Here is a 21,893-nt window from a genome sequence, read left to right as displayed (position 1 = left end):
AATGAAAGTTTAATTCTAACGTTTTCCTTTAAGATTTAATTAGGACAATTGGGGGGTTCAGTGAAAATTGCATTTTAAACATTCTTTTCGCTCAGTTTTTGTAGATTTGGTATTAAAACAAGTAAATGTATTCAGAAACTACATGTTTTGACTTTTTTTTTTTAAGTTCAAAGTTCATAGATGTGTGAGTTTATATTTGTGCTTTAAAGTACTTCATATATGTTTTCTCAAATATATTTTTAAAGCTTTTCAAAAAAGTAATTTTAGGCTTCTATCTTTTTGTTTTTTCCAAATTTTTTCTTTTTACTGATCCGAAAAATGATCCGAACCGTGACACGATCCGACCCGTGACCCTAAAACTGTGACACGATCCAAACCTTGACCCTAAAACCATGACACAATCCGACCCATTACACGATCCGACCCGTTACACGATCCGACCCGTGACCCTAAAACCATGACACAATCCGACCCGTTACACGATCTGACCCATGACCCTAAAACTTTGACCCTAAAGTTGTGACATGACCCGAACCATAACCCTAAAACCATGACACAATCTGACCCGTTAGACGATCCGACCCGTGACCCTAAAACCATGACACGATCTACACCGTGGCCCTTAAACCGTGATACGATTCAAACAGTGACCTTAAAACTGTGACAAGATCCGAACCGTGACACTAAAACCAGGACACTACCCAAACCGTGACCCTGATAACATAACACGATCCAAACCATGACCCGATCCAAACTGTGACCCTTAAAACCAAGACACAATCCAAACAGTGAGTTTTGTGATCCGTTACACCCCTAATAGACCCTTCAATTTTGTTCAAACATGATCAAATACGACCAGAATGGGACTTTAACAATATCTTCGCTACAACAGCGAGTTTCCTTTTTTTTCCTCATAAAACAAGAGATAAAACTGTCAAAAACTATGATATGGTGCCTAAAGGGCACCACAAGTTCTTTCTCGACAGATCTCAGTCATAACCTCAAAACCACAAACCATAGTCAGGCCGCTCTTCATTTTCTGAGCAGTCAATCAAGCACAGACACTTCCCAGATGAAGAGCTGTGGGCCGGTTCTGGTGCGAGGCCTCCTTCTCCAACTCCACTGGAGACAATGGGACAGTGTGCAGCACGCACGCCTCGCAACAATGTACAGAGCCGCTCTTTGATGGGACGCCATCACATGGTTGCAGCGGCGCTGCTGCAATCCATCAATTTCACCTCAATCTATTCATCACTGACACCACCACCCCCTTCAGTTTCTCCTATTGTTTCACTTTATATGCAAGAAATGCAGATAAATAAACAGAAAATTATCCTTCCAGGAGCACTGGAGCTATTTAGCAAAAGATCCAAGACTCTTTAGTCGGTCATTTGCCTAAAAACTACACCCAATACAATTCTGATAGTCATCTGCAGTAACAACCACAGTAGGTTTTTAAATAAAATTGCGTGTAAAGTTCCATACTTGTTTAATTTAAACTAGTTTTATGTGTTTTAATAAACAAACTATTTGGTTTCGGAATGGACATTTGACAAGTGAAATTAGATGTAATTGAATATGAAATAAAATTCAAATATGGGGTAGTTAGTTTAAATCAAATCTACTCAGAAAACCTTCTTAACTCGACCCCACCCCAGTGTGTGGGACGGAGGAAGTCTGAAAATGTGGATTCTAGCGAGGCTTTTGTCTCTAATGTTCTGCTTCTTTGGTTTCCTAAATCCAACAACTTTTTAACTCTTTAAAGCCTGAAAATGGAGAACAAATTCTAGTTTAAGCTTTGGGATTAATAAGCCATAATTAAACTAAATTGAAAGATTTTTAAGCTATTTTTTACGTCTACTGGTAGTCCAGAAATCCACTTCTTTAACTATCCTCCAGTTTAGAAGCTGGAAATGAAGCGTTGATTGTGTGGATGAATTTTAGAGATAAAGAGCACCTCCGGGATTATTGAGTGTAATTTGTGTGGGACTGCATTTCCACAGTTCCTCACAGCAGTGAGTCAACATCAACAGAGACACACCTTGTGGAGAAGATGGGTGGAGTGGAGAAAGGTTAACCTTACTCCTTACAACGAGCTCCTATGAACAGCAGCTCAACAGATCGCTTCTCATTCAAACTAAGGAATCACTTTAGGCATAATCCTTAAGAAGCAGCCCCATGTTTACCTGAAGCCCTAGTAATGGCTCTATGCGGATGAATAATGGTCAAACCTGAACGGGGCACGTAGGTGGCCTGAACAAAATATTAAGTAATAGATGGTTTGGTGAGCCCATAAAGCAAAAATGTTCATGCACATCTTTCCTATGGGCATGCTGCGGGGAACAGGTCATAGGGAAAACTCAACAAGCAAGGGTGAAGTAAGTAAGTCTCAGACATGATGTAAACTTTTTTTTAAGACTTTACATTTTAGTAAAGTAATGTTTAAGGATTAAAAGAAATTATGAACTGTAAATAAAGGATTCAAAATCAGAAAATTCACACTGAGACACCGGACCGAATGCAAGAGAACGAATACATTTGCTGTATCATTGTGTACCTGAAGAAGGTAATTTTTTTAATTGATTGTTGACTTTATTACTCATGCAACAAGCCTTTATTATGAAATATCTGAGATCCATAAAAAATGGGTGAGTCTTAATTTAGCCTTTAGAAATTTGGATTTGCATTCATGAGCTTCTTTTTTTAATACTAAAGATGATTTTTGTCTATTTTTGGCAAGAACAAAAGCAAAAATATAAAAAGAACCTAGCATCTCTCATAATGTGATTTTTTTTAAAACTTATTTAAAAACAAAAAGCCTCTGTACCAAACAGGATCCTCTAAGTGCAGTTCCGGACAGCTAGTAACCCATATTGTACAGCATATGATAATATGTGTTTTTAACTCATAAAGATCAAACTTTTTACCAAAGTTTTACGTTGCATATAAATTTGTTCATTCTGGAGGTAGAGTTGAACAAACAAGACGTCTTCAGGTCAACAGGATGTAAAAACCTACATAGTTTATCATCTATGTGAACCTCAGACATTAATTTATACATTATATAAATGTTAATTAAGTAATCCTTACATTTAAAAAATGCTTCTTTATTTTTCTTTTATTTATTTATTTATTTGTTATTTTTCTCCTCTTTGTCCTCAACAGTCTTACACTGGTGGGTTTTGTTATTTTGATTTGGGGTTGGACCTTGGTAGTCTTAGTTTGTGGGCTTTGTTTATTTGTTTTCTTTAGGTAGTTTTGGTTAGGGGGAGCTGCTGACTCTGATGGTCGACATGTCTGGATCAGCAGTCTCCATGACTTATTTTATGTTTGACCAAGGAGTCACCATGGAGAGATAAAATACGGTTGATAAACGGTTGGCACATCTGTGGATTAAAAGGGAGACTATTCATACTTCACTAGTACCCAATCCAAGTTCCTGATTGGTCAAAGTTCAACCTGGTTTAACAAGCAACTATGTTCATATAGCCAAAAAAAATGGTCATAGACATGTGCTCAGCTATCCATGAATTCGAGAGTTTTGAACAGGGAAGCCTGAAGCGCGTATTTACACATGTTTACTTAGACTAATCATTATCAGAACCCGCTTGAACGTGTGTTGCAGAGAGCGATGTGAACGTAGCTTAACGTAGCAGGACAGAAAGTCAATGTAAATGCTGCTTAGAACAGAAAAGGCAGAGGACAAGGTCACACAACTGAGAAGTGAAATAGATATGAATAAATCAACAAAACAGTAATTACATTTGTTAAGGCTTCTCTGCTTTCTTTTGGTTCTATTCTGTTGTGTGTGTGCTGGGCTGCTTCTCAGCCTCCATATTTCTCAAGGCAGCTTCTGAACATGTCATCAGCCTTGTTTGGTGAAAACAGATCATGGAGCAAAAAGTGCTAAATCAAAATTAACTCCAACACAGATGGAAACATGTTTCGGAGTCGTTATGAAATACTTCATCAAAGCACTTTCACAATAAAACTGTTAAAAATGGCTTTCATTAAACTTTAGTTCTTTTGTTTTGATATAAGATAGTTTTAAGTGATTAGTGAATAAAACGTTTGTCTTAGTTGAAAATAATAGTTTGCAATTAATGCAAAATTTATGTAAACTCAAAAATCCCTCCTTTGTCTATAAAAGTTGGAGTGAAGTCTCAGAAACACTTTCAAATACTTTGTGATGTTGTTATGCCAAACAAGAGAACTATTATATCATTGAGAGACTTGTAGAGAGACTTCAGAGCTCTACGCCAGCACACTCACCTCCAGACGTCGCTGCCTTTGGAGAACGTGGACGACTTGATGACTTCAGGGGCCATCCAGGCGTAAGTGCCAGCAGTGCTCATCTTCGTGGTCTTGTGCCACTCTCTGGCCAGGCCAAAGTCGGTGATCTTCAGAGTCAGACCCTCCATACATTCATTCTCTATGGGCTGAGCCAGGAGGACTGAGAAGAGAGGAAAAGACCAAAAGTTGTGTCAGGGATGAAGTCATCATGAAGAGGGGAAGCAAGGACATTGCCTCGCTTTGGTCCCTTCTCTGGTTAGACGTCAGAATTCACATTCAAATATTCTCACTTCCTTTCTCACTTCCCCTCCTCCTTTGGCCAATGCAATCTCCACAGACAGCGGAGACATTTCCACATTTCTCATCTCACGCTTCACTTCTTCACTTTATTCATGGAAGCAGACATTTTTGCTCGGGTATCGACGGGTTTATGCTCTTGTTTCAGCGCCGACAGTCACAGACACGACTGTCACCTTCACAATGAAGAATAACTGGACACTCACAAGCTGAATCTGTGAGCAACATGCAGATAGTTGCATGCATGTGTGCTATAAACTGCAGACAGTACAAATAAAAAGTGCAGGTTTGATGGTGAACTAAAAATATTGTGTACGCCCTTTTGAAAACTAACAGGAGTAATGGCACAGTGGCCACCTGAAAGCAGCAGACAGGACTGTCTAATCAATAAAACCCTCTACTGCAGGGGTCTGCAACAGCTCCAGATCCACATGTGGCTCTTTTATCTCTCCATGGTGGCTCCTTGACCAAACATAAAATAAGTCATGGAGACTGCTGATCCAGCCATATCGACCATCAGAGTCAGCAGCTCCCCCTAACCAAAACTACCTAAAGAAAACAAATAAACAAAGCCCACAAACTAAGACTACCAAACCCCAAATTAAAATAACAAAACCCAATAATGTAAAATTGCTGATGACAGAGGGGAAAAATAACAAAAAAATAAAAAATAAGTTTTCTAAGTTATGGATTACTTAATTTGCATTTATTTTATTTAGATTACAGGTAGTTACATTAATAAATTGATGTCTTAGATGCACATAGATGATAAACTATGTAGGTTTTTACATCCTGTTGACCTGAAGACGTCTTTGATCAACTCTACCTCCAGAATGAACAGATTTTATATGCAAAGCAAAACTTTGGTAAAAAGTTTGATCTTTTAGGAGTTAAAAGCACATATTATGGGTTACTAGCTGTTCAGAACTGCACTGAGATGATCCAGTTTGGCACAGAGCATCTTTTATTTTAAAAATGAAATTTTTTGAGCTTCTGTCAAACGTAAAAAAAATATTTTGAGAGATGCTAGGTTCTTTTTGTGTTTTTGCTTTTGTTCGTGCCAAAAATAGACATAATTCATTATTATTATTTTAAAAAAATAAGGTAATGAATGCAAATCCAAATTTCTTAACGACCTAAGTAAGACTATGCGGCTTCTTCTAGGTTTTGATCAGTAGAAAACAAACCCAAATGGCTCTTTTACTGTTAAAGGTTGCCGACTCCTGCACTGTGGCATCCAACCATATGCTGCTAACAGAATCAGAGCAGCTCATTGCCATCCTGTTACTCTGCAGCAGCAGAGATGCATGCAGAAAGCCTTCTGCTGTGGCATTTTGCAGTTTCCCCCTTTCAGCGCCACCATGCAATCTCTCTTTTCTGAGCAGCTCATTACTGTATGCATCTGATTCATGTGCACAAGAGGTGGAAGTGGTTCAACTTCCTGTCGACAGATTTTTCAAATGAACATCTCGTTCTCTCGGGGAGAAAACTGCCAGGAGCTGACCCTCACGGGCCAGTTAAGACTCAATCCGGGCTGTTGGGTGGGATGCAACTGCAACCCGAGAGCCAGAGACGGATGACAGGGAGGAAAAAGACTAGAGCAAAGACAGAGACAAGTACACTGGCAGCAGCCTAATAATTGAGATAAACAAGTTTTTTGGTATCCAGGCAGGGTTGCGCAATTCTGCAGCATAGGGAAGACTTGCAGAGCGAGTTTCTGTGAAAATAAAGTGTACTTCTGAGGACGTCAGCAGCTGCAGAGACTCTGTCACATGTCACAGGATGAGTGGCAGCAGTCTTCCTCTTCTGCTTTGCTGACAGAGAAAGCTCGCCTCACGATATTTGCAGTAACTTTCCAACTCGCTTGGAAAAAGTCGCCTTAAGTTCCCACTTTTTCCCACATTATTGGGGGAAATAATAAATAATTTTCTGTGGTGCTAGAATTGGCACATTAATGAGCCTAATCTCTCTGGTGCGAATAAGTCCGTCTTGCTCTGATTCCCTCTGTCACTTACTCACACATCCCATGCTGCACCTCGCAGCCCGAAGGCAGCGCGTTTGACGTCACAAAGGAATGCATCACAAGAGGTTGTTGTTTGCAGCGTTTGCCCGAGCAGCGGCGGGGCTGCAGGACGGGCTCCTTTCATAATGGATTTGTAGGACAAATTATGAGAAGACATAAAAACACAAGCAGGACAAGACAAAGACTCTAATTCACACGTCATTTCCCATTCACTGTTTTCTATTCACAAAGATAATAAACGATAAAACGGCAAAGATTGCCAGCAGCCAAAACAAAAACAAGCACTATGTGAAAAAAGATTCCTCGCGTAACCGTTCAGCAGAAAGTCCATGGAGGTCCTGAGTTTGGCCGAGTCATTGTTTCTGTCAGGAGGAGGCAGCAGAGTGTATGGGGGGGTATTTACTGCAACAGGGCCTGATCCCTCACTCCACTCCTTTTGTGACCAGTGTCTGGTAAAAACAAGCTGTGGTCAGTCGGTCACACACACACCCCCACACCCCTACTTCCAGCAGAACGCTCACTTGCCGCATTGTGACCCCATTTCCTGGAAGTGACGTTGCAATCGGCAACTTGGCCTCCGGTAGAAAAACTGCCGTGAAAACAAAAAGAGCCATTCCCAGCGATTCCTGCGCACAATAAAAGCACAGCTATTTTAGGAGCGAGGGGTTAAGAGAGGCCGCATGGGCCCAGACACCAGCAGGGACGGAGCACATGGGAGGGAGGCGGCTCTGCCGGAGCTTCACTCACTTGTGTGACAACAGAACGCAAAAGAGCACACGGGTCAAGCTAAGCAAACGTTACGAATGCTGACATTCTAGGAGCATTCAGGTGCAAATAAAAGTGAAATTATAAAGAGATTGTTAATACCATAAAGTGTTACATGGATTCTCAAACGGAGAAGCTCCAACAATTGTTCTGCTTCTCCTGGAGGACGTTTCAGTTTGGCCACTAGGTGGAGATCGCGCTATAGCATTACACTTTATTCCAGAAGAAGACAGTATGAGCAAAAAGTGTGTTTTAGTTTTAGTCCACAAATATTTCCTTAAAAAATGTTGGAAAATTCATACCTGTGAGTTTATAGAGATGTTCATTTAGTCAGAATGTATGTTTAGGTTGATGAATTGATTTTATCAACCCAGCCCTTCAACTTTGTACATAGAGCCCAAAGTGGTCCTAAAATTGCTTAGCCATCTATGAATTTGTGAGGTTTGAGCATAGTTCATTTCGACAATTTGATTTGATATTAATGGTTGCTGATTTGCTGACCTGAAATGGGATTCAGGACATCTTTATCCACCAGTGAGACTCAGAGATCAATATCTGGTACTGAACAGTGCAGGTGAAAGTTTCCTAAATCCTGGTATTTCTTGAAAGATAATCAATTAAACGTGTACAAACGAACAAATAAACAAGAATGAATGTCAAATCCATTCACATTTTAGTTTGAAAAAGTTCAGCCCACTGTTGTTTTTCCACATCAGAATGGAACATTATTAGAACATTCTACCACACTGTATGGTCACATGACTTTGTAAAGTCCAAAGTGTTTCCACACATTGGACTGGATGATGGTTGATCAGTTTTGCTGCATCACATCGGTGTTGTCACTGTGATTGAACTTGGTCATTTTTACTTTAAAGTAAAATATATCTATCGTACATCGATCCAAATGGTATTTTCCAACATCGATTATCATCGATTTATTCAATTTTGAAACTATTTTTTAATCATATGTTTATTTCATAATGGTTGATTCATTTTTATTCAAATAACAAGACGGCTTTAACAAATCAATTTAGTTGGACCGTAGGAATAAAAACATAAACAGACGGACGGTAGACACAAAGTATTACAGATCTATATAAATAAATAAATACATTTATTTCATTTTGAAACTATTTTATAATGGTGTCGGTCGATTCGAATAACAACATGCCAAAAACAGATCGATTTGATTGGATCGTAGGAATTTACATCGATTAATAAATTAGGTTAACTAATTAACACCCCTAAATATGTCTTCTAATTTGAAAACGCTGCAATAACATGAGAGAGGCAACTGCAAAAACTGAACCCAAGAAGAAAGAGTAAGGCTGGGCTTAGAAAATCCATCCATCAAACCCAATCAATGCAGTTTCTTTTCCAAGCAGCTTTTCTGCCATATTAAGTGTAACTATTATCTATGAAAGTTTCACCTTTGGAAATAATTCAGGATTATATAATGCAGATAAATTCAACACTAGTCTGCAGACATTTAGAATTACATTCACATCACAAAAAAAGCTTTCAGGGATAATAAAGTGCTAGTGTGTGTTTTAGAAACAAGGTTATTCCTGTTTATTTGTTCCTGAATTACACTGTTGGCACCTTATAATGCAGTAGTCTAATGAGAACAGACACTATCCTTGTAGTTGGTTCATTCAGAAAAAAACTAATTGAAGCCATAAAAGTCTACCAGGTAACCACTAGGCGGCCAAAACACAATCAATTCAGTGTCATGTAAAAAAGCTCAAATTTACAATAGAAATAACCACACAAAAACAAACCTATTTGAAAAGTGTCTTTTTACCCAAAAGATCCAGTGAGGAAACAGAAGAAGAGCCTTCAAACTTCTGCATTTAACAGACAAAAACCAGGAGACTTTACTCTGAATATGGATTTATTGCCACAGTTGTTCCCAAACAGAGCAACCGGCTGTCTAATGTTACGAGTATGCTGCTAATAAAGTTGCTCAAATGGTGGATTCATGTTTATTATGATATTTAGAAAATACCAGTTGTAGTGACCTTGTACTCATCCATCAGACAAAGCTGAAGTTGGCATTAGATGCATTATTTTCCACTTTGACACTTATGGGTTAAGGGAAAATCTTTATCACATTTTAATGGTTACACTATGAAATCTAGAGTACAAATACAGTTTAAAGCAGCTGCAGATATTTAGAGAAACTAGATGCTACAAAGAAAAAAAAACACCAACTTCAGCTAAGGAGAGGCTGGTCTGTGACATAAAAAAGTCTGGTCTAAACTGTCCAGAAGATTTAAGTGAAGAAATTACAGTACTTTTGTGTTTCATTCAACAAACTCCATCATCTGTTGGAAAACTTCTGACTGTATTGTTATCAAATATGATAAATTCTCATATCAGAATTTTTTTTTTGAATAACAAGATTATCTAAATATGACCTTGTTCCAGCCAAGTGCATAAGAAAAGCAGCTTTATATTCCAAACAGGAAGTACCCACTGGTTTCAAGAAGCCAAACTCCAATAGAAATAAACAGTTATTCCTCAGTCAGAATAATCATTCTTGCCTTTTTTTAACATGTTCTTAATAATTCTTATTTTTCTCCATGATAGTTTTTCTGTGATACAAGTTATTAAACTTATAAACTGGCCAATCAGATGCCTCAATAAAAGTATATGGTCCCACGTGGAACGTTTTGACAATTCCAACAAGCTCCCTCCTGAATGGTGAGAGTGAGTACCACTGAAACATCGACTCAGAATGACTTGGATCAATCAATGCTTAGTGACGTCATTTGGCTCCAACATTTCAGTGTATTTATCATAAATAATGCCAATTGTAACATCCCAAATAATGGGATGTTACAATCTATCGGTCCAGTTCTCATATCCAGTCAATAATCATGAGTTTCTCCCAGGATAAGACCTAAACAGCACAATACAAGTGTGCTGTAGGGCTGCCACGATTATTCGATTAGTCGCGACTATGTCGACTATTAAAATAGTCGACAACTATTTTGGTCGTCAAAGCGTCGTTTTTGCTTGTTTTTTCCTTGTTTTGATCTCAAAACTACGGTGTGCGCTTTCTAATGCCGGGTCTGCCGTTCTCTTTACACATGCGCAGTGGTGCTAAGCCGGTTAGCAGTGATGCTAATGGGTAGGCTGGAGTATCAACAACAATACAACAACACACTAACGGAACTCGAAAATGTGGGGAAACATAAGAAAAATAAAAGAGGAAAATTGTCCAATGTCATTTCTTTAAGGCAGAACTTGTGTTCCATGAGATCACTATGGCGGTGCTTGAAGATGAAGCATGTTGTGACTAAGTTTGATCACGTTGAACAGAGAGCTTCGTCTAGCTAAGCTAACATCGGCGCTAACACAGCTAGCTCTGCTGCAGCAGTTTTCCGGGTTTAAATTGATCGTGTTCGGCTGCCATTAATGCGCTGTTTGGAGATAATCCATTAAATCTGCAGCAGATCCGTGTCTGCGGCGCTTCTGTCTGCATAATGAACGTTTCATAATCCGCACTCTTCAAACCAAACGCCGCGAGGACGGCGCGGATAATGAGTTTACACTGGAAATGAACCGCTCGTCCAAGGCTTCATTCATATTCTGCGCCACGATCACGTCGTTCGGTTCGAAGAGTAGATTATGAAACGTTCACCGCGCAGACAGAGAGGCTGTGTGTCGGTACGGATCTGCTGCGGAGTTGTGGAGCGATGTGCGAGTCCCAAAAGTGAAGTAATTCGCATAAAAGTCCAGAGCAAAGTTTACAAGTGTATCATAACATTAGCTGAATAAGCATACAATTAAATGCAACTTAAAGTCACAAAAACGACAACAAGCAGCATAGTAACCACAACATTAAAGAAGTAACAGAGATTTAAGGGCGGTCCACCAAACTGAAAATATGATTTAATTTCGTTCTGTGCATAAGCAGTGGATGGAGGTGGTGAAAGAATGAAAGGACTGATGTACAGTCTAACATCCCCTGCTTTTCTCCCTTTTTTGAAAATATACATTTCCCCACTTTTTTTAAAGATGTAATGTCTTAAAGCTCTTTGTTTATCTGGGCATCCTGAGGTTTTTTATGTATAGGATTATCTTGAGTTCAAAGATGTTATTAGTGTTTCGCTTTAATAAATGGGCCTCAGTGAGCAAATATTTTGAGTGTGTTTATGTCTGCAAATAGCTTTTGAAATACTTTACACATGTTTTATTAAATATACATATTAAAGCTTTAAAAAATACTTGCACGCTTTTATTAAGTTTTCTTTAGTTGATTCAGATGACCTCATTTGATTTAAGACTCGTCTTAATGCCAGAAACAAATTAAGGAGAAAACCTGCATGATTCATTAGAGACTTAATAAACTATTGTCTTTATTTTTAGTTAACATATAGCTTAAACACTTCAAGTTTAAAGCCAATTATGGTTAAGATGTGTGTTTTACATCCAGTCGCCGCATGAACCGATTAGTTGATTAATCGGAAAAAATAATCGGAGATTAGTCGACTATTGAAATAATCGTTTGTGGCAGCGCTAGTGTGCTGTGGGCGACAGAACCAGCTTCTCACATTTGATTCGCCATCCATTAATAATCCTCAAGAGGAAACTGGAAAAACAAATTAGCAATATGAAGAGAAGTAGACACAACACTTCCTAGCTTATAGGAAATGATAGAATAAACAGCTGGAAACTTATGAGAGAGGAAGAACATTTATTAAATGCACTGGATCAATGTGTTGCTTCTGTGAAGATGTGGATGTAGAAGTGGATATCAGGGAGAAAACATCCATCCAATAAAACATTAGACTGCAGGTGAAGAAAGCAATCCAGACAATCCTCCAGACAGCATGTGTTGCGTTATTTTAGTCCAGCCAAAATCTAAAAGTGAAATGTTAGTTGCTCTGTCTTTGGTTTTGTAAAAGTTTGCACAAGTTTAACTGATAGAAGAAAAAAACAGAAAGACTCTCGGTTGGTCCTGAGATACCTCTGAGCTTGACTGAGGAGGAATATGGGGGGATAAGAGCATATCAAGTCTGAACTTTTGAAAAACCAGCAGTCACACAAATAATGGGTCATGTTAAGTGTTGCCACAAACGATAATTTATTAGTCGACTAATCACCGATTATTTTTTCAGATTAGTCGACTGATCGGGTCATTCATTAAATGGATGCAAAGCACAAATCTTAACCATCATTAGCTTTAAACTAAACTAAAAACTAGATATATAGCATTACCTGCGATAAAGCTAGTGTGAATGCTGTGAGCTGAATTTGGCAACTGAAAATGTTAGTGACGATAGCTGAAGATGCTTAAATTGATAGCTAAAAACGCCGAAGTTGATAGCTGAATAAAATGAAACTGAAAAAAGCCAAAACAGCTAGCATGTTGCTGAAATATTAGCTAAACTCGAAAATAGCCTAAAAAAACCTTAATAAATGCCAAAATAGACCAAAAATCTAGCAGAATGCCATTAGAACTTCAACTTTACTACACGCTGACTCCATATAATATAAAGAAACGACTAATCGACTATTAAATTAGTCGTTGACTATTTTAATAGTCGATTAGTCGACTAGTCTTGGCAGCTCTAGTCATGACAGCATCATAACTTAAACAAAACTGTAAATAAACTGACAAATGAATGGGTCTGCTGTACCTGTGCGTACACAGATGGTTTCACAACTCCTGCATGCAACCAAGCACAAAAACAATAGACACTAAAGCGCTTCAGCAGCCTGAGCACACATGCAGCACATTCTTCCTCTACTTCCTGAGCGAAGAGCGAGTGCATCCACAGTTCAGCCCTTGTTTGGCTTTTGCCCTCTTCCCACCGCCATCGCACTGATGGCGACCGCCGCATTAGTCAGCTGTTTACCGGTAAGCATGTGGCAGCTCGCAGACTCCAAATCAGCTACTGACCCACATTAAATACAGCACGCTGCTGACACCTTCACTCTGCACTAAAAGGTTTCAAAGCACAAGTCAGGAAATGCTAATCTGGATTTAAATTTACAAGAAACCGATTTATGGGAAAGACAGATAAACGTGAAATGACTCTTAATCTCTACAGTTTTGTTTTTACTTTCTACATGCAGAAAATGTATACAAAACCCAAAGAAAGGCTGGTATAGACGTACGAAATGAGGGTTTGGAACCTGCATCCTGTGTTATCTGGCACATTTTTCTCATTTAAGAGTTTAGACACAAACACTGAACATTGCCTCAGTTTCAGTAACAAGTATTGGAACAAGATCGGTCTTGTCCAGGCAAACCTCTCCCTGACAGAGACCAAACCAACAATGTCACCACACACACACTGTGACAGGTTGCCGTAGCAACTGCCCTCTGTTTGATATTGTTTGCAAAAAGAAAGGCATCAGTAGCAGACACGCTTCCTTGCCAACGGCGGTTAGATACAGGTTTGGTGCTGAGCGCTGACTCAGCTTTAGTTGACCAAGTAAGAGTTTCTGGCTCAGGATTTTTGCATCAGGCACCTGTCCCTGGTTTCTGATAAAACAGGCTGACAGGAATTAACAATTTCTCAGTATGAAAAAAAGGAGAAGCTCATTTAAAATTCGCCACTGGGTTGTGGGCGGACCTACATTCATATCCCAGCATTCATTTGTTTACACTCTCTCCCGCTAGCTTACAGTACCCACAAACCCAAGCTAACATTAGCATAGCAAAAAAAAAAAAACGACGAGCAATATCTGAGGTATCCAGCCGTATGGTTCTGATCTGGATGTCAGCTGGACGAGGAAGTGAAGATCTTCATGGACAGAACTTCCTCCAAAATCCTGATTCTTTCTCCTTCCAGTTCACCAAAGACTCTTTTAGCTAATTCTCCAATGTTTATTGACTGTGATCAATACATTCAATCATTGGTTTCTCAGAGTTCTTGATAAAATAATCAAAGCTAACATCAAAATGCTCTTTCATTGATTTACAATCCTTTCCAACTGCGGTCAAATGAGCCGCCGTTCACATTTCCGTGGTCACATCAAGAAGCTCCGTGGAGTCTGGTGGAGATTTTCCAGCGTTCTCAGTCCTGCTACCGTAAGTATTGGATGAAACTCACACCAAAAATCCAGTGATGCTGATTTGACCACAGAAATGTGAACGGCGGCTCATTTGACTGCAGTCAATGTGAAGATACCATCTTCTCTTCTCCAGAACCTGAACTAGACACTAGGAACAGATGAGGGTTTAGTGCATGTGCAGCAGAGCTGTTGATGGAAAGAAGATCATTCATTCAAACAGAGAATGTCCAAGACAGTTTGGTTGATTTAAAACGAGAAATACTCAGAAATGTAAAAACAAAATGATTTCTGATTACATTTGTTCTCTTTGATAAAAACAGTGAAACACAGACGTTAAAAACTCAACAAACTGGATTTTCATTAGAGGAGGACTTTAACAATTGTTTATTTTTATTAAAATAATTCAAATTAGAATTTTGTGAAGTTTATTAAGTAAATCCCCCAGTTTCTTTTCCCAAAAACCTGGAAAATGCAGCCCTACACTTCAAGGTGCCATTTATGATAAAATTGATTTTCTGCTTCCCTCAATTTAGCAGTCTTTGGAACACTAAGGATGGACTCAGATGAAAAAATATATTTTTAATCTATTTTGTTGTCTCCATCTCCGTTGTCTCTAAGAGTATTTTGTTGCTGTTTCAATGTCTTGGGGCAAATGCTACTGAAACCCTGGAATTTGTCCAAACATGCAAAGCATGGAGCGTCTAGTACTACACGTTTAAAACTAGAGGCAGTGTCACTTTAAGAAAACACCTGCTGATGTTTAGGTAATACTGTGGCATTTTCCACACCTTAAAAGTTTCACTCATTGATTTTTTTGTTGTTCCACCCTGTGAAGCCATGATGCAACCAGAGCAGCAGATAAATGGCCACCAAATAAATCTCAAACTGTGCTGGTAAGCGATTGTTCTACATTGTAGGACTGAAAAATAAACAAAATAAAGTTTAGCTTCAAAATTTAAAGGGGTTTATAAAATATATATATTGTGCTCAAAGCTACAAAACCTTTATTGTTTCAGTAAAATGTGTCCATCACAGGAAGTTATCTGTTGCTGGACATGTAAAGAAAAATTTTAAAAATACTAAAATTTTCAAGTTGAAGAAAAGTGCCAAAAAAGTATGATCACAGTTTCCATTGAAACTCGTTTTTTTCTGGGCACGCGATAATTTTCAAAATATTGTTTAAGACAGATAACTGTATAAAAAATGATTTTAGGAATTGGCTGACATCTAAAGCTTTCAATAATGGGTTGTCATGCAGCATTAAAGAGAAAAAAAAGTTTATTTCTCATAGTAAGTACTACTGAAGGTCTGGACAATAAATCACAAATGTATCATCATTGCGATATCAGCCTGTGGAATACACATGTCCCAAAAGACAGCGTAAAAGTTACCCTAAATATCTACACACATGCTTAAACAATCTCATGGCAGCTTGAAGTAATTAGCAAATTCATTGCAGCCCTTTACCCAATTAACCAATCGGATGGACTCCTTTTATGTAAACGAGGAAATCAATTTGGAGTATGTGTATTTGGAGTACAGTGAAATGATGTATATTAGCTGTTTTTTAATTTGCTTGTATTATGTATCACAAGTCCTATCGTGTTTGCATTATTAGTCACTTTTATTGCATATCACATTGCATATGCCTCATATTGTGCAGCCCCAGTAAGTACAGTTTTTATGTGAAAACAGGAGATACATTTTGGTGAATCCTTCCATCTATCTTCTAAACCCGCTTTGTTCTGGTGGGGGTCAAAGGGTGTCTAGAACCTACCTCAGCTACTTCAGGGTAAAGACAGGGAACCCTGCACAGTTTGTCGGCTCGGTGCAGAGCCACAAGCACGTTACCAAAATACTTTACTGTACCACTCAGTGGAAACGATGCGTAAAAATCTACGTCTAAATACTAAAAAAGCAAAAGTATTCAGGGGTATGGCAGCGTTCTCAAGGACACGTGAGTAGCTTTTAAACATTCAGAGCATGCGATAAGCGAGGCTGCAGCCTTTCTGATACAAAAGTCTTCCACTTCTTCACTCTGCACCTCATTTAATTATCTTCTCTGCAGTTCTACAGTAGAGCCACCTGCATTTTTCAATCATTCCTCCAGTGCTGTATGGAGGTCAAGCCTCGCATAGGTAGAATTTTTGAAAATATTAGAGGCTTTGAGGACCAAAAAACACTTACTTTACAGTTTTTTATACATTTTTCCAAAGTTAGAGAAAATTACTGCATTCCAACTTTTTGGTAAATTCAGCATTTTTTTTAAGTTACCCTAAAATATACAACATTGATTTTGATGTCCAGATAAAGCCTGCCCCTCTTTAGGTCCCTCCTCTCTCTGCTCCCGGCCCTGTCCTTGTAGGCGTGGGGAGAATTCATGCAGGGCGGGGGCTTTCCCCAGGAAGAACGGGAGCTTTGTCCCCTGAGGGACAAGGCCATAGGCTGACGGGCAATGTGGCAATATCTGACCAGACTAGAAGTGAGTGAGAGGGAGGGGGGGAGGGGGGGAAGAGACAGAATCCCAGCCGACACTTCATGCTGGAGCTGCTTCTCACTGATGTACACGTTAATTTCACTTTTTCTAACCTATTAAAAATAAAAACAACTCACACTTTCACTTTGAGATTTACTTAAAATCAAATCAGTACAAAACAACTGTAGGGGGGTGGTTCAGGTCCAAAGATGAACATTTAAGCCCCTCAATCCTCAAAAAATAAGCTTGGTGAACCACAGAGTTCTCAACAATGAAGAGGGAAAGGGGGGCGGGATTGCTTTGCACCAACGGTCCCACCCACAATTCAAAGGTGAATTTCTAATGAACTCCTGCCGTTCTGCAGAAACAATGTCCTAAAAAACGACAGATTTTTTTATTTTGGCAAAGGAAATGTGTCATAATTAAATAAACACTTTTAAAAGCCAAGAAATATGATCAGAGTGGGTCTTTATAAACAACCACAGAAAACTGCGTTAATTCTGCGTATTGCTGGTTATAAAACTTAAAGTCTGATCCACAGACAACCAAGTATGATAACAAGCCATTAAAATCATCATGTAGCAGCCAGCATCCCACTTCCAAACAGCGAGAGGACAGTGACAGATGCAGCATCTGGATATTCCTGTGAACTCTCAAGTCACCACTACAAACTATTTTGGCGCATTTTAGTCAGTAATTCAGTATTTTCCATTGTAATTCTTGTGCAGGCGATAAAATAAGTTTGTTGTGTTGGAATCTATGTTGGCTCCTGGAGCCGGCAGAATTCATAAATAAATAGTTGTCTGGTTCAGGTCGGACTTGCATCTAAATCACATCCACATCATAGAAGTTACCTTTCTCTGAGGTACAAGCTCATCATTTTGGGTTCATTAGAATTTTTCTGGTTGGAAACACACCTACAAACGTCTTCCGCCATGTCGAATGCATTGTTGGATGAGGTGCATTTTGACACAAAATTGTACCTTAAAGTGTGTCATAAATATCAGCGCTTCATTTGTAATAATAGATATTTTCAACAGACCAGACAACACATATCGCGCTAAAATCCAAATTTACTTCTAAGGTAAGAAAAAAAAGGTAAGGTTAGAGAAATTTATTTAGAAAAGCGAATACATTAACTGATTTTGGCCGTCGACAGACTGGCGACCTATTGGGGGTGTAACCTGTCTTTGCCCAACAGTAGCTGGGATAGGCTCCAGCAGCCCTGCGACACTGAAAGGGATACACTGTGTTCAGGAAATGGCTAGATGAAGAACCCACATTTTTCTTTTAAAGCACCACTTTTCTTTCAGCTTAAATCAGTTATAAAACTTTTCATAACCAAACAAGGCAATGAGAAGTGTTTTGGAAAAACATTTTTTTTTTTTTTAATCAGAGACTATTCTGTATTTTTGGTTGGAATAACCAGCTCTAGTAAGAAACAGCTGCTGGGAGTGATCACAGCTCTGAACCGGATGTTTGGAGAGGTGATTTCACAACATTTGTGTCACTTTACAAAATCCTAGAGTAAAATTGAGTTATAACAACCTTTAAGTGAGCTTACACATGTTTAAAAAAACTAACACTGATGTTAACAAAGCAGAAGCTGTTTTCAACCATCTGAAGTGTTTTAGGATTATCGTTTCTTCCATGTTTGACTCACATACGAACAGATGAGTCAAAGAAAACAGAGAAAATGAAGATCTAAAACAGGTGGAAGATGCAGCAGATTATCTAAAAGAAAGAATAAGAACATGCATCCTCAATAATTCCCGTCTACAATTAAAAACTTCTGTTTAAAACTAATAGTAATGTACCAAATAAAAAGTTCTGAAACCGAACAAAGAAATGTTGTGCTTCTAGCGCTGACATTCATGATTATAAATGATTCCCTGTGTAAAGTGCTGGTGCAGGTGAAAAGCTGAGGTCCACACAGAAGTCAGTCATTAACAAGGTTTGGAGCTCCTGGGTTGAAGTATAACCTTCATTAGACGCAGTTCCTTAAAAATCACAAAAGGGTTCAAATTCTGGTTTGAACTGTGAGATACGGGTCACACAAGATAAATCAAATTCAGCCAGATGTCCTGAACAGCCGGTTCTTACAGGTCTCTGCAGACTAAATGTGGAAGTCTTTCAGAGCCTTCTGAGCCAAACGTATCCTCTCCACTGGTGTCAACCAAGTACAGAACAGACTTTTTCTCTTCACATTCAATTTGCTACTAGGGATCCAGCAGTCAATGTTAGCTTAATGTGATCTGTGACAATTCAAAAGAAGTTTAAATACAGAGCGGTAAAAAAGCTTAAAACATCATTCGAGTCTCATCCAGGAAACTTGAACATATTATTTTTAAGGTTTTATTATTTCATGTATAATTTAAAGACTTTATGTTGTGTCTTTGTTTTTACATTGATTTGAATAATTCCTGTAAAATATTCAGAGCCTTAAGTTCCATTCCTTTGAAAAAACTAAAATATAAAATAGATTTTGTATTGTGGAAAATTGCAAGTGTCTGTTTCTCTTTTTGTATCACTGATCCTTTTATCTTAGCCCCCTGTGTGGCACATTATTCCTAAGCTGATTTATGCAGGCTTCAGTTTGATTTTAGTTGAACTCCTGCAGAGCAACTTTAAGGTTATTATTCACATACTGCTGAAACAAACTGCTGGGAATAGTGAAACAATTAGAAATGTTCAGAACAGCGAGCCTCACCCCAAAGGTTCCAGGAAACCTCTGGAGCTGGTTTCCAGTTCAGAAGATCTCCTGCTGAACTCCATTTTGGAGCTTCCTGTGGTTAATATGGAAGAGTTGTGACAAAGGCTCAGGAGGTATTTATTGGCTGAAAGGAAAAAGTCCCTAACCTGCGAGCGAGGTTCAAGTCTTAAAGAAATACTCCTGCAGTTTGAAACGGGTACAAAGAGGTTTTTATTCCTTCAGTTCTGCCATTTTTTTAAAAATTACATAGAAAAGACTTTTGTTGGTGCTTTGGTTTAAATAAAAGTTCATTTTAAGGAAACTTGTTCCTACTGATAAGCAAAACAAACATTTTAAAGGCGGAAAATGGAAAATAAAAAAATGCAGAAGCTTATCCAATGATGAAATGAACCAGGAGGCTCAGCTAAATCTGTTTCAGTTTGAGCAGACGCAGAAAAGGATCAATGATCTTTAGGCTCGTTTCACTTTCAGTACAAATCAGGTCGAGTAGAAAAGGAATTCTGCGATGTGGATGGCAAAGCAACGTTACTACCCACTGACACGCTTCTCCAGCCGTGACGCAGCAGAATTTAGCTGAGTGTGATCATTCCACTGCGGTGACTCGAAGAGTCGTGAGCCGACTTACGTGCAGACAACTGTCAACCAGAACCAGACCTCAGGTCCAAGATCCCATTTATCAGAACACCACTGCAGATTCAGCAATATCAAGAACTACTTTAGGAAGGAGTTTCAGGTAAAACCTTTTCTCGAGTCCAAATGAGACCATAAATTGTATGTGTAAATGCTGACAACATATCACTTTTTAAAAGGTTATGACCTTGATTTTTATCTAAATACTAATACACCCTTCACGTGAATACATTTAAATAAAAATAAAGCTTTTCATTTAATGATCAGAACAGGGATAGGTAACTTCAGGCCTCGAGGGTCGCAGTATCTGTATGATTTCCAGATATCCAAGCCCTACTCACGACTGATTACCTGGTTCAGGTGCGTCCAGCCAATTACAACATGCCAGAGCAGGGTATGCTGAAAAACATGCAGCAATGCGGCCCTCGAGGCCTAGAGATGCCTATCCCTGGATCAGAACATTAAGCACTGCAGCTGCATCTCACATACAAATGCTTTTACCAAAGCTAATTCAGAATGCAAGACACTTAAAGGGGCGCCATCATGAAAATTCTACTTTTTGAGCTTTTAAGTGTATTATACTGTTCATACCTCTCTTTGAAGAACCCAAAAGCAGTATTTTGATCAGTTCATGCATTTAGGAGTAATCCTCTAAAAACCTGCACTGTCTGCAGAAGCCCCTCCCATACCCACAAAAACAAGCGGGTGGAAACGTGCTGATGTAAGCACGATATGAAGAGCCCCCTCCAGGAAGAATCTGTGTTCAAGCTCCACCCCCAGTCTAACACCAACACTCAATTTCTCCACAGAGCTAGCGGTGATCAACAATAAACTTTCATTTTAGATGCAGAATACCGTATATCTTCCAGTTGTGTCCTGTCTTCAAGAAGTTCCAGCTCAAACAGGTGTTCAGACGTCGAGTGTATTTGTGTTGTGAACCAGTGTAGTGATGGCCGAGGCTGCAAAAGGCAGATATGTGCATCCATCTTTAAAGAAGTTTGGACACTGTTTAATTTTGTAGGAGAAACGAAGAAAGAATGACTCTAGGATAACGTCATGAAATGGAATAGAGTCGTTTTACTTCAGGTAGGAAAAAACTCATGAAAAATAACTAATATTTCATAAATAATTTGGTTTTTAGTGTTCCAGAGGTAATATATGATCATATATATGGATATAGTTTACTCTGAAAGGCTTAAGAGTAGACTGAAGAATTAAGAGGCTTAAGTTAAAGAGGCCATGGTATATCCCCTTTAACTTAATGTTTGTTTATATTAAAAAATTTTGGTAGCAATTAAAATCAATACCAGTGTCAACAAATAAAATACTGTGATATTTGACAGAATAGATTTTTTTCCTACTTCCCCTAATAAATAGCAAACAGACTGGATTGTAATTCTAATTTCATTTCTCAATGTATTTTGACTCACAAAGACCTCATAACTTATTGAAAGGAATGCTAAAATTGTGCAGCTTACGGCTCATTTCCCAGCATTTGTGTATTTGTGAGGTAACTCTTAAAGACAGAACAAAGTCAACTGGGTACAGGCCAGATGTAAAGAAGAAGTTCAAACACCACCGTGAGTCAGACATGAATTATTTCCATGAAACATGAATGATGAGATGTGAAGTTTAAAAACAGAGATGCTAAACCTGCCATC

The 21,893-nt window shown here is 38.7% G+C and overlaps 1 protein-coding gene across 1 annotated transcript in view; it reads right to left on the bottom strand.

The window, feature by feature from the left end:
• LOC112155969 (mitogen-activated protein kinase kinase kinase 11) overlaps positions 1 to 21,893 on the bottom strand; it is a 57,212-nt gene that overhangs the window by 23,800 nt on the left and 11,519 nt on the right. Inside the window, exon 2 of the mRNA XM_024288063.2 lies at positions 4,273 to 4,453. Coding sequence (XP_024143831.1) covers positions 4,273 to 4,453 — 181 coding nt within the window. The remainder of the gene's footprint in view (positions 1 to 4,272; positions 4,454 to 21,893) is intronic.

The sequence above is a fragment of the Oryzias melastigma genome, linkage group LG18 (assembly GCF_002922805.2).
Source record: "Oryzias melastigma strain HK-1 linkage group LG18, ASM292280v2, whole genome shotgun sequence".
In the NCBI taxonomy this organism is placed as follows: domain Eukaryota; kingdom Metazoa; phylum Chordata; class Actinopteri; order Beloniformes; family Adrianichthyidae; genus Oryzias; species Oryzias melastigma.
This window is presented reverse-complemented; position numbering and strand designations above follow the sequence as displayed.